The 15,963-nt window shown below is 40.2% G+C and overlaps 1 protein-coding gene across 3 annotated transcripts in view; it reads left to right on the top strand.

Moving 5' to 3' along the window:
- The window catches only part of LOC140309695 (dmX-like protein 1), a 49,913-nt gene that overhangs the window by 20,084 nt on the left and 13,866 nt on the right, over positions 1-15,963 (top strand). For 2 of the 3 annotated variants that reach the window (XM_072387654.1, XM_072387655.1), the window contains exons 25-41: positions 127-224; positions 332-497; positions 1,581-1,709; positions 1,835-1,973; positions 3,203-3,993; positions 4,247-4,345; positions 4,477-4,644; positions 7,149-7,343; positions 7,819-7,895; positions 10,665-10,786; positions 12,459-12,719; positions 12,921-13,123; positions 13,325-13,473; positions 13,734-13,819; positions 13,975-14,176; positions 14,918-15,035; positions 15,412-15,474. In XM_072387654.1, coding sequence (XP_072243755.1) covers positions 127-224; positions 332-497; positions 1,581-1,709; positions 1,835-1,973; positions 3,203-3,993; positions 4,247-4,345; positions 4,477-4,644; positions 7,149-7,343; positions 7,819-7,895; positions 10,665-10,786; positions 12,459-12,719; positions 12,921-13,123; positions 13,325-13,473; positions 13,734-13,819; positions 13,975-14,176; positions 14,918-15,035; positions 15,412-15,474 — 3,066 coding nt within the window. The remainder of the gene's footprint in view (positions 1-126; positions 225-331; positions 498-1,580; positions 1,710-1,834; positions 1,974-3,202; positions 3,994-4,246; positions 4,346-4,476; positions 4,645-7,148; positions 7,344-7,818; positions 7,896-10,664; positions 10,787-12,458; positions 12,720-12,920; positions 13,124-13,324; positions 13,474-13,733; positions 13,820-13,974; positions 14,177-14,917; positions 15,036-15,411; positions 15,475-15,963) is intronic. The other variant, XM_072387656.1, reaches the window with a different exon arrangement.

Consider the following 15,963-nt stretch of genomic DNA (forward strand, 5'->3'; position numbering starts at 1 on the left):
CATGATAGCAGAGTGAACTACTCCCTGAAATGACCCATCCAGCTACAACTTGGTTTTTAGATAACATTGTAAAGGCTGATAATATCTACGTGTTGCTCGAATGTATTTTTCCTCTCTTTTCCACAGGTTGCCAAGGCTTCTTTTCAGAGAAACAATGATCCTCTGGATGCGGCTATATTTTACCTTGCTCTGAAAAAGAAGGCAGTGGTTTGGGGACTGTACAGGTTGGCAGAACTGACATGATTTTACACTTTTCCCATGTACAAACTTAGTCCTGTCAGGTTACTGAAGACCAGTGACTTTGATTCCGTTTGAATTTCTTCCTCTCTAGGTCTCAGAAGAATGCAAAAATGACGGACTTTTTCCGCAACAACTTCAGCGAGGACAGGTGGAGGAAAGCTGCGCTGAAAAATGCGTTCTCTCTTTTGGGAAAGCAGCGGTTCCAGCATTCTGCAGCCTTTTTTCTTCTAGCTGGCTCCCTTAAGGATGCTGTTGAGGTAAGTGGAAAATAGACTTGACAAAATGTTTCCCAGAAGGACTTGTTCTTTCCAGCTGCTGTGCCATTTCCCAGCCTGATAAAGTTGAGTTTGAAACCAGTGTGAGTGAAGTGCTGATGTATTCATTTACGTACCCTCGGTGACATTGTAATTTAGGTTGTTTTTTTTCTCCTCATCATTTTTTATTCAATGGTAGTGATTAATGGTGTGGTAGAAAGCATAGAAAATGTCTTCATAAATTCAGGCTGCATATCCAGTTATTTCTATTGGGTATGTGTGTTTTATTATTAAATCACCTCAGTATCTTCCCAAAGTGACTTCCTTCTCTCAAGTTTTTAGCAAAATGCACAAACGAATTGTTGATTTTAGCAGTTGCCACTTGGGTGTTGCTGACGTTCTTCGTGTGTGTTCATAAACCAGCTCGACCTCTTTCTTATCAAAGCTTTGAAAAAGAGATGCACTCAATACCTAGCAATTGATATTTGCGTAGTGTTTTCTGTACTCTATCCAAATAGTGCATGGCGGTTAGAAATGCCATCTATCGCTGACATCTCTCAGGGTTACGCTGGGCCACGAAAATGTGCGCTTATCAATATCAGCAGGGCTGGCAGAGAGGTCATCTTGATTGTTTAAGCTTTTATGTAGCAAGGTTATTTCTATGTAGACGGTCCCTTAAGCACTGAGTCATATTATTTCATCTGCATGAGTAATTGCAACCTCTCTAAGCATTTTATGGAAATGAGCGTCACCCAGACGAAGGACTATCATTGACTTTGCTCAGTGTCAGTGGCTGGGAGGTAGTCTCATTGAAATGCACCTCACACCCTCTTAGCTGAAGGCATCCACGACAACTTTCAACTATCCACCCACTGGTGCTGTGAGCACATGCTTTTATTTATTTATTTTTATGTTTTTGCCTCTCTTGCATTCGAACAGATAAGAAACAAAGGTTAGATTTGACCTTTTACTGGATCACTCTGCATCTGGAATATACGTTTAAATGTTCCTCTGAGCCCTGTGCTAAAAGCAGAAACCATTTTCAAATGATTACTGCTTGTGAATGCCCATTTTTTTCACCTCCAGGTGTGTTTAGAGAAAATGCAGGACCTGCAGCTGGCCCTGGTGATCTCTAGATTGTACGAGTCAGAGTTTGAGATAGCATCAACCTACAAAAAGATCCTCCAGAGACATCTTTTGGGTCAAGACAAACAGGTGAACAGTTTGATGCGTTTACATATACGTCATAGACACCAAATGTATCATTTGACTGCATAGCTTAGTTTCAATCCCTCATTTAATTAAAAGCAGTTTTTAAGTTAATTTTCTGTATATTTTAGATTCCGGCCCATCCAGATCCTTTCCTCCGAAGCATAGCTCACTGGGTGCTGGAAGATTACAGCAGAGCACTGGACACTCTTATCGAGCAGCCTGCTAACTGCAAAAGCTTGGGGTCTTCCAAGAGCAAGTATGGCACCGGTATGTGTCCTGCTCATTTGAAATGTTCTTTACGCTCTTTTTGGTTTGTTTTCTCTCCCACAAAGCATTGGTTATTTATTGTAAGTGTATTGATTAGATAGAATTCTGTTGCTCCTGAGTTCAAATTTCACATTTATTCCTAGTTTTAAGAGGCATTCTATATTCATTGTGTTACTTAAAATGGATTGGAGAAGCAGACATGAGTACTAGTGGGAAAGCTAAGGGATGTACAGTTATGTATCAGGACCAAAACATGTCAGGATCAATTTAGGTGCAAACTATATGTAGAACATATGTGAAATCATACTGACTCAAAGGGCCCTCTGATGAGGAGGTGAAACTTTATTTCCAGCTCTTTTCAAAGCCAGTAATTTTGCCTCAGATAACACATAAGTAGCTAGTTTAATCTTTTTTTGTTTATTTGAGTTATTGTGGGGATTCTTTTGACAAATGGATAACCCATCAGAGCAAAAAAAGACCTAAAATAGCAGTATAGTAGTTGACCAGCAATTACCATATTCTGTTAACAGAGTCCACTTGCTTCAAACCGCTTCAGTTCACTGTTGAAATGCTTGGTCTTACAGCAATAAAACCACACATTAAGAATTTACATTTACTTGTCCACAGCAGTACAGTGCTTGTCTTCTTTACTATTTCTCCTCTCTTGATTCTTCAAACTGGGGAGTTGCTGGATGCCATCTGTGTGTAATACACTGAAAATGGAATACCTTGTACAACCCTACTGGGGGAAAAAAATGATTCTTCAAGAATAAATGAAAGCCTGAACTTAATTTGAACCCTCATTTGACTTAAAGGTTAACCAGTCGCAGATAAACATCATTGTGCTACATGTATTTTATTAATGATGTTCTCAAATCACAGTTGGTATGCTTACAGAGGAAATAACGCTGACTTCTAGAAAGTTGAAGATCTCTCTAATACTTAAAAGATGGATGTTCTCTCCTTTCTGTACAAGCTGTCATGTCTTTTGACATATCTTTGCATGAAAAAAGTTATTTTAAGTGCATTTAAGTGACCACACAGTTCAGTTTGACAGAGCACCAGTGCTTTTGAAGCTCCATGCATGAAGTTACCTACACGTTAAACTTCTCCCTCTGTTCCTTATCCACTTATCAACTCTTGCTTTTTGGGTATTTTCCTCAAGTAAGAGCAGCAGGTTTTTTGCAACTGATACAGATAAGACATTTTTCTTCTTGCCTCTGTTACAGGTTCTTCTGCTGTGTCTTCGTGTAATCCTGAGGTTTTCAACTTTTACATCTACCTCCGTACACACCCACTTCTCCTCCGGCGCCATTTTGGCTCCTCAGACAAGGCTAAAGTTGGTCTGACTGCTGAAGGTCGCAGGGCCGACTCCATTAGCCTCATGGAGAGAAGGCTGTTTTTCACAGCTGCATATGCACACCTGCATGCTGGGTGCCCCATGCTAGCACTTGAAATCCTTTCCAAGATGCCCAAAGTCCACAAGCATTTAAAGCACTTTAACCAGGAGGATACTGGCATTTCAGCCGAACTTAGTGTTGGGAGTAGGAATGGACAAGCAACAGACTGGTCTCCACCAGCTCTGAACGGCTACGAGTCAGATAGGAACAGCTTATCAAACAGCCGATCAGATTCAGTGCTGAGTTTTGATTGGAGCCAGCCGTCAGTGACCCTTCCAGATGAGCCCTTGGAGCTGAATTGGGACAGTGACAAAGATTATGATAATGAAGAGGGTGAGGATAAAGCAGAAACTAAAGAAGGAAAAGCTGGTAGAAATGCGGACAACAGTGTGTTTCAGGAGACACAGGATACCCTGTCCACAGTGATGGAAACCGGGACAAATGAGGACAGTGAAGACAGCGATGATTTCATTGCACCATCCGATGACATTTTGGTGGCTCAGCTAAAATTCACTGCTTGCCTGAAGATTATGACCAATGAGCTCCGGACACTGTCAACCGGGTACGAACTGGACGGAGGGAAGCTGCGTTATCAGCTCTGCCAGTGGTTGGAAAAAGAGGTAGAAACATTGACATGTCTATAGACTTCTTGGCCACATTTTGCACTTATTTTTTTAATTCAAATTTTGTTTGAATATTCCTCAACATCTGAAATTAGTCGTGTTACAAACTCTGTGTCGGTCCACATAAAACTAGGGATTGTCTGTAAAACCATTACGAAACACTAAATACATTGAATTTGTAATCATGAACTCCCTTTTGATGAATTGAATTTAAGAAAAAAAGTTCTTCTTTTCTTTTGTTATTACCCAGGTGGTGGCTCTTCAGCATTGCTGCAGCTATACCCCTTGCCTGCCAGAGCTGTCTGTCCATGATGATGCGCCTGCTTCTGGATTGGTGGAAGAGGAACAGGTGGGTGTTACATTGCAGTCCCTTTTTAGAATACTTTTGCTGTGATTGTTGCGCGCTGGATAACACTGGCATAATAAGAGGAATGATTAAGATTTCTTCACAAAATGAATTAAGAAGAAAATGTTTTTCAGCCTGGAAGCCCCCGTGGTGACAGCCAGAGGAAGAGGAGACACTGGCTGCAGAGTAATCAGCCTTTACTGAGGATGTTTTTGAGCTATTGCAGCTTGCACGGCTCCCATGGCGGAGGTCTGGCTTCTGTACGCATGGAGCTCATATTGCTGCTTCAGGAGTCTCACCAGGTGAATAAAACATGCACAGATGCACACCAAAGGCCACTGGTAGGCAGAGCATGACAGTTTTTCAGAAGCACTCACATTACTCTGACATCTTATCTGTTCTCCCAGAAAAACTGATATTTCCAGGTTGGCTGTGGTGGTGATGATAGATTCATTAATTACATTTTCTTTGTTGCTTAGTACAATATGTTTTTATAAATGAGGAAAACTGTTGGTTATTATGAACTTGTTTGAGTTTTGAAATGAACAAATATCAGTGTGGTTATTTGTGATGCCAACACATTTTCTGTGAGTGGTTCTGAATATAACTTATGACCACAATTTAAAATGTACACCGATCACTCTGATTATCACTCATTTTGTAGATAAAGCCATCAAGAACAAGGTGCACATATCTTTGTGCACAAAAGGCAAGAGGATCATAACCATTAGCTGCCTACTCATGCACACCAATGGACAGAGCTCCTCAGTTAACCGATTACTACATATTCTCTTTGGAAGAAAAAAAGATACGGGGCAGATGATCAGCAAAGTATGCATGAAAGAAATGTAGAAAGCCTGAGTTAATAAAACACCTGACCACGTCCTACAGTGAGCGGACAGATATTGCTGAGTTCCCAAGTTCCTCAGCGAGGTCCTGCCTCAGGCTGAATACTGAAAAAGTTCAATTAAATTTTAGGCGGTAAACAACTCATTGAGTTGATGTGGTAGCTATGTTCTTAAATGTAAGCATGTCAACAGCAGCGGGAGTCCTTCCTACTGTCCTGCTTTGACTTGGAAATGTAATAAATTTCTTTTCCCCGAGGTTTGGTCCCACAGTTGTCGAACATCTTCATTGTTGTTGAAGAAATTGTTTATAGTTTTCCTTCGTGTTGACTTCAAAAAGTCTGAGGAGTTCCCGATAAGTAGGTTAGTGAAAACTTGGAATGATTCATCAAGGGTGTTGAAAATAACCCTGCGGTGTTCTTACACATGGAGACTGACGTTTAGGAATATAGTACAAACAAAACCTCGCATCTTTCCACTGCCAGTGTTTTCGGTTTTGCTCGTTAACTGTCAGCCACATGTACACTGGAAGAATCTTTGACATTTAAAGCAAGATTTTCATTCTTGATTATTTCATTCAGTTGAGTTTATTATGTTTCAAAAGTTCAAAGTGGCCCCTCTCAGTTCTTCTTTCTATTTGTGAGCTGTCTCCTTCACCCTCTATTAAAAGAAATGGGGAAAATGGAGTGAATATCCACCGTGCTCTAACTTTGCAGTGTAGCTGGGATTATGTAAACGTCCCAGTGTGCAGCTGCCAATGTTTATATTCAACCCCATTTCTTGAAAAGTTTTCCAAATTTCTAAAGACACTTAAATGTATACATTTTTTTTATTTTGCTGAAAGAAAACTAGTCCAAAAGAAAGTCTTTTCACTTTGTTCACTGGACAACTTTTATACTTAGAAAATCTAAACAGATTTAAAGAATAAATGTCAGCAACGCGCTCAAGTTGGAATAGAAGCATGTTTGACATTGTGTTACATCACCCTTACTTTTAATGACACGCCACAATCCTTTGGGAGCTACAGATATTAATTGTTGGGAGTTGTCCCAACTGGAATCGGTGTCCATTCTTGCCGATTACAAAATTTCTGTGGTTGACGTTTGTCTGATTCTGCTCCTTACGATGCTTCATACATTTTCAATGGGAGACAGATCTGGACGACAGCCCGGCCAGTCGAGCGTGCACAAAGTGTCCATGAATGCACGCTGTTTTATGTAAATCGTTCAGAATGAGGCTTGACATTGTTCTTTTATAATAACTACTTTTTGATAAGACATTTTAAGCAGACTAGGGCTACTTACAGACTTGAGTTAAAGTTGTTTTTCAGTGTAGCCCTGACCCCATTTGGCTGTGGTGATCACAATAACGTGACAGTTTGTCATGCAGTGCTGCCTGACTTTGTTAAGGTCACGACTATCCAGCAGTGGTTTTATACTCTGCCTTTACGCACCAAGATTTCCACCAGACTCCCTGAATATTGTGCACTGTAGATGCTGAAAGTTCTTTGCGATCTTGAATTGAGAAATATTTTATTAAACTTATTAATGATTTACTGAACAAGAGTTTCAAGCTACATTTACATTCTTGACTGGACAGCCTAATCCCTCTGGCCGATGCACCCAAACCCGTCGCCAACTGATCTGAATACCAGAACGGTGTCACTTGTGTGTTCTATTAACCTTTCTTTTTCTTTGAGTCACACCCAACTTGTTTTAAGTGGCACCGGATTCTTCATTTTGTTTATATTTTCCAAATGCAATCAAGTTGGTCAGTGAAATCTGTGAATATATTTTCTTTGGACGTGTCTGTTTAAAACGAGGTTCGTATGAGTCAACAAATTTAGGTTCTTTTTGCGTTTTAGAAAATGTTCCAACTCTTTTGGAAATGAGGTTTGTACCTGGATGCACCATCATTGTTTCATCAGTTTGACACATTCCCTTTTGGACCTCTGCCCTCAGGACGACTTCACCAAGTCAGTGGCACTGACACTGAGTTCCCAACCCACATCTATCCCTCTTCTCATGGCTTGTACGGTCAATGTAAAGACGGTGGTGGCCAACCCCACGGTCTACCTGACCAACCTGACTCATGACATCTTGCAGACCATCAATGCACTCGACTCTCCACCACAGCCTGATGTAGTTAACAGCGAGGTGAGGCATTTTCTTTCTCCATCATCCAAACAGAGAGACGTGGGTTGTATTGTTTTGCTGCTGAAAGGGTTAGAAATTTAAATTTTAATGAAACCAAGCTGCTCTTAGCGGACGTGCAATACATGCCTACAATTTTGAATGTCAGTGTTAAGTAGTGTTGTGGTCATGAATATTTCATTTTGTGAAATGTTTTGTTAAAGCCTGCATTACATTGAGGTGATTTTATGTTTAATTTTGCTGCACACAGTGGCCAATTTACCCATGATGATGATGATGATGGGCATTAGCATTTTGTCATCTTTTGTATTCTTCATTAACTTCTTAGGGAGGTGCTTTATTTAGTATTGTGAGTGAACAACAATGTGATGTGTTAAAATAGGCAAAATTCCCACTTGACACCTGAAGCAAACAGCTTGACCAATAAAGGAAAATAGTGTTTGTTAAACACTCACTCCTATGTTTTCCTCCATGTCAGATCTACGTGATGCACACCTTGGCTGCTTCCCTGTCTGCCTGTATATATCAGTGTCTTTGTGATGAACACACATACAGGTGAGTGTCACAGTAAACAAGTTTTTATTTTTTTAAATTTATTTATTTATTTATTTTTTAAATCTTTTCTTTTACTAGATACACTGACTTACTGTCGTTTTCTGCTGCCCCATTTTGAATATATAGGTTATAGATATGTCTGCATCCCCTTGAGAAATAGGACAGGGCTTGCAATATTCTCAGTGTCTCTACAGAAATCATCACCCTGTCATGGGAAACTTTTAGTTGGCTGATGTGGAGTTATTCTCTTTATATTGATAGACTGAGTCAGATTTACCAGGCTATCCAGCCCAGTGTCTCATTACCTCAGCCTGGCTTCATCCTCGGATGAAACTTTTTTTAAAAACTTTTCCTCCTGCTTTTTGCTCTCTGATCAACATCAAACCTCATCATTTGTTCTAAAGTTAACATAACTTAAGAAATAAATGAGCTAATAAAGCTTTACCAACACTTTGTTTAATGTTGGCATTGCTTCATTTTTTTTAATGAAATCAACAGTTAGAAGTTCCAATTTCCCATTTATCTTTGAATGCACCATCAGCACGGCAGGTAACTTGCATTTCAAACAAAAGCATTAGGGAAATATTGTCCATATAAACAGTTCTTAATGGTAGCCACTAAAACTTGAACAAAAAACACAGAACAATGGAGAGAGAAAGAGACACTGAATTCCAGAGTTGATGGACTCGATGCATGACGGGGGAATTATAGTGTGAATTAATTATCTTTTTAAAAAGAAATATGATTAGTTAGAAGAAAGGATTGTAGCTGGAGTGTCTCTTTGCCAAACTACTCTAGAGTCGTTTTCTAAGAAAAATCTTTGCAATATTGAACACGGCTCTTTAAGGCGTGTTCATGTAGTTTTCCTCTAGCAGAAAAAGTCTGTGAATGCTGGGATGAAACAGCCCTCTGTTTTATCTAAAAACATCTGACAAACCTGTATGCGCCACATACAATCATAAAAAAAAGCACAAAACTCACAGGCAGCAGTCAGGTTCTGGAACACTTGCTTCCCACAGGCGGGCTTTTTTCTCTTTGTTGTGATCATTTCTGTCTGATACATCATACGAGTACAGCTCAGGAGAGGCGAACATGGCCAGAACTTCCTGTCCTCCTATTTCTTAGTTACCATGGTGATGGTTCTGTCCATAACATTGATTTCCCTGAAAATGAGCCACGCAGATAACAAGCTTGTCTTCCTGAGAAGCTCATAGTTTTTCAGCCAGAAGCACCCGGAGCGCTCAAACTACAAAGGTAGGGGAAGTTCGATGAAGACAGACACTGGATGTGACACTTTATATCTAGATGGAACCACAGTCGCTTTCTCGTCAGCATGAACATTTTAAAAATGCAATATGTACACTGAGCCTTATTCCGCCGGGCTTTTAAAGGTTTTCGCACATGTAAGAATCCACAACCCAGCACGTGTCTTAATGAGAGGTTCACGCACACATGCAGTTGAAGCGGAACACCACGTATATAACTGAAGTGAAAAATGCCTTTCAAGATCGTGTTGGCATGTGCTTTATTCTGCTTTTGCAAAGTACTGCAGTGTGATTTAAGGCATTGAAAAAGACGTGCTGGAGGTTTAGTAATCAAGAGTATGACAGCCACTTGTCTGTTTTGATCATGTTGAATATGAATTATGAAAGCTGCAAGGATGCTGCTAGTCTTTCTTATTGTAAATGCTTAATTAGATTTTGGTTCTTACAGATAGGAGGAATATTGTTTATTTAAGACCGATGTACCATAACTTCCAGTCGCTTTGACAACAACACAGCAGGGTTTCAAACTTAAGATGGCTGAATGTGCGTGGGATTTTTTCTTTTTTTTTCTTTTTTAGAAATAACCCATTTGCCTTACAGCTGTGCTGCTTTTTGAGTCCCTGTCAGGGTACTGTCAGATTGCTCCATGATGTAGGGAATTGTTTGAACTAATGCTTCAACGAACTGGGACCTCCTTAAGCCACTGTGATGTTACTCCAGAAATAGAATTGCTTCTATCGGTTAAATTATGTAAAAATGGGTAAGGGTGTTTCTTTTTCCTTTAAGCTAAGAGAGACCTTATTTACTATTCTGTCAAAGTAAACTCTCTAACCTTGATATTCACACTTTAAAAGACTCTTAAGTGATGTGATTAAAAGAACAATCGTTTTTTGTGTCTTCTTATCCGATACACTTAGACATGCACACACACACACACACACACACACACAACACAGCCATCTGTCACTTACTGTTTAAACAGTCCCAACTAAATTAGCAAGGCTATTCCTAATTTAACACAGTCTTTGTTATGTTAATTGTGTTATAAGGTCTCCTGTTGTGTTGCTCCAGAGGTTTGATGAAACACTGTTTTGCTATATAGCGCTGTATACCCTTGTTTTTTTTTTTAAATCCACTCCAACTGTCCACACCTTTGGTGTGCATGTGTTGAAAAGCAGCTTTAGGGATAACTGGACTACTGATGTCAAATGAATGAGGAATCATCTTTACTCTGTAACTAAACAACACAGACAGGCAGCCAACCTGAGATGCGGCACAGTGGCATTTCATGTGTGGACAGAACACCGCTTGATGGTTTGCTTCTTTCATAGAAACAAGACCTGAGAAATAAAAATTAAGCTAGATCATTTCAAGTGAGGCATTTTCAAACTATAGGGTTGCACCACCTAACTTAACTTTTAAAATGCCACTTTTCAGCACAGCATATTATATTGAATAGAAATGTTGCTGCTCGTTTTCACTCTTTCTTCTGTTTCTCCCACAGCCATGTGAACCATTTCACAGGAACTGTGTATCAGAGTGTTTTGCTGTCTCAGAAGCAGCCAATCAAAACTGTCAGCATGGATGAATCTGTTCAACCCAACACTTCTCCTGCTCAGTGGCCAGGTAAGTCAGTCAAAACAAACCTTTTTGCTTGATTTAAATTAACAGAATTTTCTCGACGTCAAAATAAATGAATAGATAAATGAATGACAATGGCAGCCCAAAAATACTTTAGGCTATCTCAGCATCTCAGCACTTTCTTGTTTCCCAGATCGTTTGAAACTTTCATTCCTAAACTCAAATTCAGCTTTCTAAATTCAGCTTTCCTTACACCTCCACCTTCACCACATGTATATCTTCTGGAATAGGCACAATTAAATTTCGGAACCCCTTCCTACATACATGTGCTGTTTTAACAGGAAACTCTGATACTGTAGATATTTCTGTAACTCAGAAATGCACCAAGCTGACAAGTTCCAGCTGATGCCACACATGAGCCAGTGCATTAAATACAGGAAACCTATTGATCCTTTGGAAAACAAAACTCAAGGGCAGTGCACCCTCTCTGGACTATTTCATCTGCCGTGGAAACGACCGTGGCACCCCGATGACATTTGTCCAACTTTGTTCTCCAGTTTGCACACAAAGAGCATCTTTGCACTGCACGATGTTGCCTCTGCTTGTTGATCTCGTTGTAGAGAGGGAATGTTTCTGCGATGTATGCTGTTTTATTTTTTTTTTTAAAAACGAACATTGGTCAGCTGTTTGTACTCTGTAGAATTCAAGAATTATTTTATTGCCTGCAATTATACAAAATGCAAAAGCACTTATGACCTGTAGAGGGTGAATCCCCCCCCACCCTACCCACTCGCCCACTGGCAGCTGGGATAAGCTCCAGCACGCCGTGACCCTGAATTGGATTAAGCGGATTTATAGAAAAATGATTGGATGGATAAATGGAAGCACTTGTCCTCATGGTAACCAGCATACCTATGTGTGTTTCCGGGCCTCATTCTCACTCAGACTGTTGATGATCCTTTAAATGTGTAATGATTTTTTACATCCGAATATCCATCCGATATCCAACCATGATCAGGGTTGACTTTAATGTCATTATTTTACTAAATGAAAAGAATGAAACGCATTTTCAAAACTAAACAATCCTGCTGACAAACGTACATTTTGAGCATGCACAACATGGAGCTTCTCACTTTCATCATAGAGATCATGGCGGAACAGGAGGAGGTCCAAGTGCGTCTTTCTCCTTTTAAGATATTTAACTTTCATTAAATGTGGTTAATCGTGTGTTTGTCGTGGATCATTTTCATCTGAGCATTTCTGTTTGTTGGAACACAAACAAGAAATTGTTTGTGTTCATCATTATCCTAACGTGATGTTGGGGGTGATCTTAATCTGTTGAAGAATCATACAACTATGTGTTAGACTGTTAGGAAAAATATCAGTATCAGGCTTTGTGGTTGTCCTAAAAAGGCAAGCATCAGTTCATTGTCCTTGCTCTTTTCATGTTATAGGTTACCAAGAACAAAAACTTTACTCTCTGTTCATCCTTTACTCAGATCTTTGAATTTATTTCTAAAATTGGACTTGATGTATTCTGCTCTTTCTGCTCCTTTTTTTTTCATTTTCTGCTCTGTATTATGTTTTCTATGATTGGTATTTATCTACCAAGCTCAGTGTTTTTAGTCCAATTCTAAAAATGACTGTTTGCCTCTTCAAAAGCTGTTGTCTCTAGGTCTTCATTTCCTTCCTGCTCTGTGTTCATCCATCTCTCCAGGTATCGCCTCTCTTATTCGTCTGTTGAACTCAGCGGGTGATGAGAGCCAGCCAGGCTTAGCTGTGCTGCTATGCGAGATCCTGACTGCCGTCTTCCTCAGTCTGTTTGTTCATGGCATGGCAACTCACTCCAGCAATGAGCTGTTTCGCATTGTGACCCACCCTCTCAACAGCAAGCTTTGGGTGACAGTGTTTGGGGGAGGTGCCCGGATCCCTGTCAAAGAGAAACAGCCCAGCAGTCCCATAAGAACACCCCCACCTGGTGAGTTTTTTTGTTTTTCTTATTATTTCTGCACTCTGTAGGTCTCTGTCTCACCATAAGGTTTTGATTTGGAAGTGGCTCAGTTGCAAAACAAAATCTACTTTAATAAAATGAATTTGGTTCTCTGTGGGTCATAGTGGTGTGGTGTATGTTTCTGTTGAAATTGTGAAACTAATTCAGTTCTATTGCTTGTCTCCACAGACACACCAAATGGCTCAGACAGGAAGTCCAGACGATTCAGGCTTCTGTCATCTCGCAGCGGGTCCAAGGAAGAGTCTGGGATAGAGCGGGAGGGGCCAGCCAGTCCCAAGCACGGCCCTGTTGTGGAGCAGGAAGCTCCCTCCATCTTTAAAGAACAATTTGTCCCTCCAGAGCTCAGCATTTGGGACTACTTTATTGCCAAGGTATTCCATAATCCTATTAACAAGAAACAAAACTCACTACTAAACCTTATGTTACCTCTTTTATGAGCTTGGCTAAAGTACGATGGTTTTTGTTGGTACAGTTGTGAATACTCAGGTTGAAGAATGATGGAATAATTAAATTCGATTGCATTAAAATAAGAGCTGCCGTCTTTATTGTTGTTCTGTTCTTTCGCCTCTCAGCCTGTGCTGCCATCATCAGAAAACAGAGTCGATTATGACTCTGAGGAAAGCCAAACCAGTCAAGATGAGGACGAAGAAGATGATGAATGTGAAGATGTGTTTGACCCCCATTCTCCGCAGAGAGAACACTCAAACCACAATTCATATAGGTAATGACACAGAACTGAGTGGATATTGCTCCGCAGGGACTTATCTTCACGTCATAGCAAGATGCTTATATTAATCTGAATGTGTTTACAGTTTCTTGTGTCTTTCCTTTGAATAAGGAGCAGAATTTCAAGGCAGCACAAATGAATACAAATCAGTCTTTACACAACATGATGTCCCAAGCTTCTTTTTTTTTTTTCCTTTTTTTCGGAGGCAGCATCAAAACTCAAATCTGATTTGTAATGACTTCTTTTCCTCCAAGCTGGTGTTTGATGCGTCTGGCCATGGTTCAGCTGGTGTTGGTCAACCTCAAGTCCTTTTATCCAATGGCAGGATATGATCTATTAGGTAAACACTAAAATACACTACACACCCTCTAATGCACTAATATCCAGGATGGAGAAAAGTGCTGCCCTATATTCTCACTGGCTGTCACAGCTAATCTTATTGCCTCTTCGTTTGTGTGTGCGTCTGTTTTTTTTTTTTTTTCTTTTCTAACGCAGATTTGCCTGTGGCCTCGCCTCTGTGTCACGCTGTGCTGAAGACACTGCAGCGCTGGGAGCAGGTGCTGCAGAAAAGGCTGGAGCTCTTCGGGGGCCCTCCTTCCAAGTACATCTCCACTCACCTCCAGGATGAAGCTGCCACTCCTGGCCCCGCCCTGCTCAGACACAAAGCCCTGTTTGAACCGTCTAACACCCCATTCAGGTACCGTCCTAGTGTTTCTAGATTGATTTCATACTCGTCTACACCAGTTTATTTACACGAGTTTTAATTTTTTTGTGTGTGTTTTTGGATAGACGTAGCAGTCGAGTTACAATATCTAGAGTTGTCAAAGACAAAATCTATTGAAGGGACTGTAGATGGATCTTGTATCTGTTTATTCTGGTTGATTAAGTCTCTCCACAGTCTTTGAGCGAAATGCCTTTTGCACAAGCCACACACAACATCCTGACAGTAAATTAGTATTTTTCAGTTAAATGGATTAGGAGACAATAAAGTTGTTTTAAGCAACATAAATAACAAACAAATTTAGCCTAGATGCATGTGGATTTAAATGTTTGCTTATTGTCCCACTTGCCGCTGCCAATATAATCATGAATGACCCATCAGAGACGGTATATTAGTTTCGTGTTTACCACATGGCTGATTAGAATAGATGCCCTATCAAAGCCGTTTCTCATTTTCTGTTGCTACATTTTTGCATCCTCAACATAAGATTTAAGTCAATCAATGGGTGGCTTCATCGCTCCAGCCTATGCATTGTTAGCTTTTTGGGGCGCTGCACATCTGTCTGTCTGCATTGAAATAATGGGATCCTTTGCTCAGTGTGGCTCTTAGCACTCACAGGTGGGTGAGTGCTAAGTGAAAGTATGAAACAGCTCTTAGTCGTTTTGGACTAAAAAAAAAAAAAAAACATGAATGTCGTGTCATTTTATTAATTTTCAGAAGTAGCCACCATTCAGCTCTGCCAGTGAAGCGTTTATGGCAATATTTGGTAAAGCAAGAAGAAGTGCAGGAGACTTTCATCAGAAACATCTTCACCAAGAAGCCAGGTGCTAATCAGGTAAGTCTAATTTATAGCGTGCCAACCTGCTGCATGAGGCTCACTTCATTAACTGAAACTGAATAACACTTGTTACTGGTTTGCTATGATATAATCCACAACGCTTTTGTATGCCCCCCCCCCCAGTTAAATTGCATTATTATTGTTTTTCCATCCTTTTTGCACATTTATGCTTTTTTTTCCTTTTCTTCTGCATGCCAACCACATGCATTATTAATGCCTCTAGTGCATGTTGATGCTTTGATTTTTGCTCAGATAATTACAGCCGAATTAACATCCCCGTAATTCTCTGTGTGTTTGCATGGTTTATCAACGGTTGCTGTTGTGTGTTTTGTGTGTGTGGGTCTTCCCTGTGCTGCCTCCCCAATCACTAAAGTCGGTTGAGGACCAGACTGACAATATGAAATATTCAGGAATGGACGAGACAGGAAACAATCAGGTACTGCAACTCCAGATCAGTTGATGCTCATGGTGTTGGGGTGTGATGGGCTGGGTGTGAAACATCAGTATGTTTTGCAACACTTGACGGATTAAAATCAGTCCAAGAAATGAAGATTAAAGTCCTAAGTAGATTTGGTTTTTCAGCATTTCTACAACAATGCTTCAGTTTCTGACAAGTGGCACCGGCAGCGCAGTGACAGACGGAGAAAATAATACCGCTAGTTTAAAACGTGCCTTCAGTGAATGAGAAATTGCGAAACCTTGGACCGATTTTAATTGACGCAAATCGACTGGAACGATTCCTCCAGATGAATTGGGTCACAATTAACAAAAGGAAATGCAGTTGGACAGCATGTTTAATCGGTCCAACACTTTACTGGTCCAGTCTGTTATGGACTAGAGCATCACTTTAAAGATGCACACAAGATGAGCAACAAAATTCCTTTAGTGTTTGGAGCATGTTTTATTTTTTGTTTGTTTGTTTTTA

The sequence above is a fragment of the Leuresthes tenuis genome, unplaced genomic scaffold (genome assembly GCF_036924035.1).
Source record: "Leuresthes tenuis unplaced genomic scaffold, fLeuTen1.0.hap1 SCAF_6, whole genome shotgun sequence".
Classification (NCBI taxonomy): Eukaryota; Metazoa; Chordata; class Actinopteri; order Atheriniformes; family Atherinopsidae; genus Leuresthes; species Leuresthes tenuis.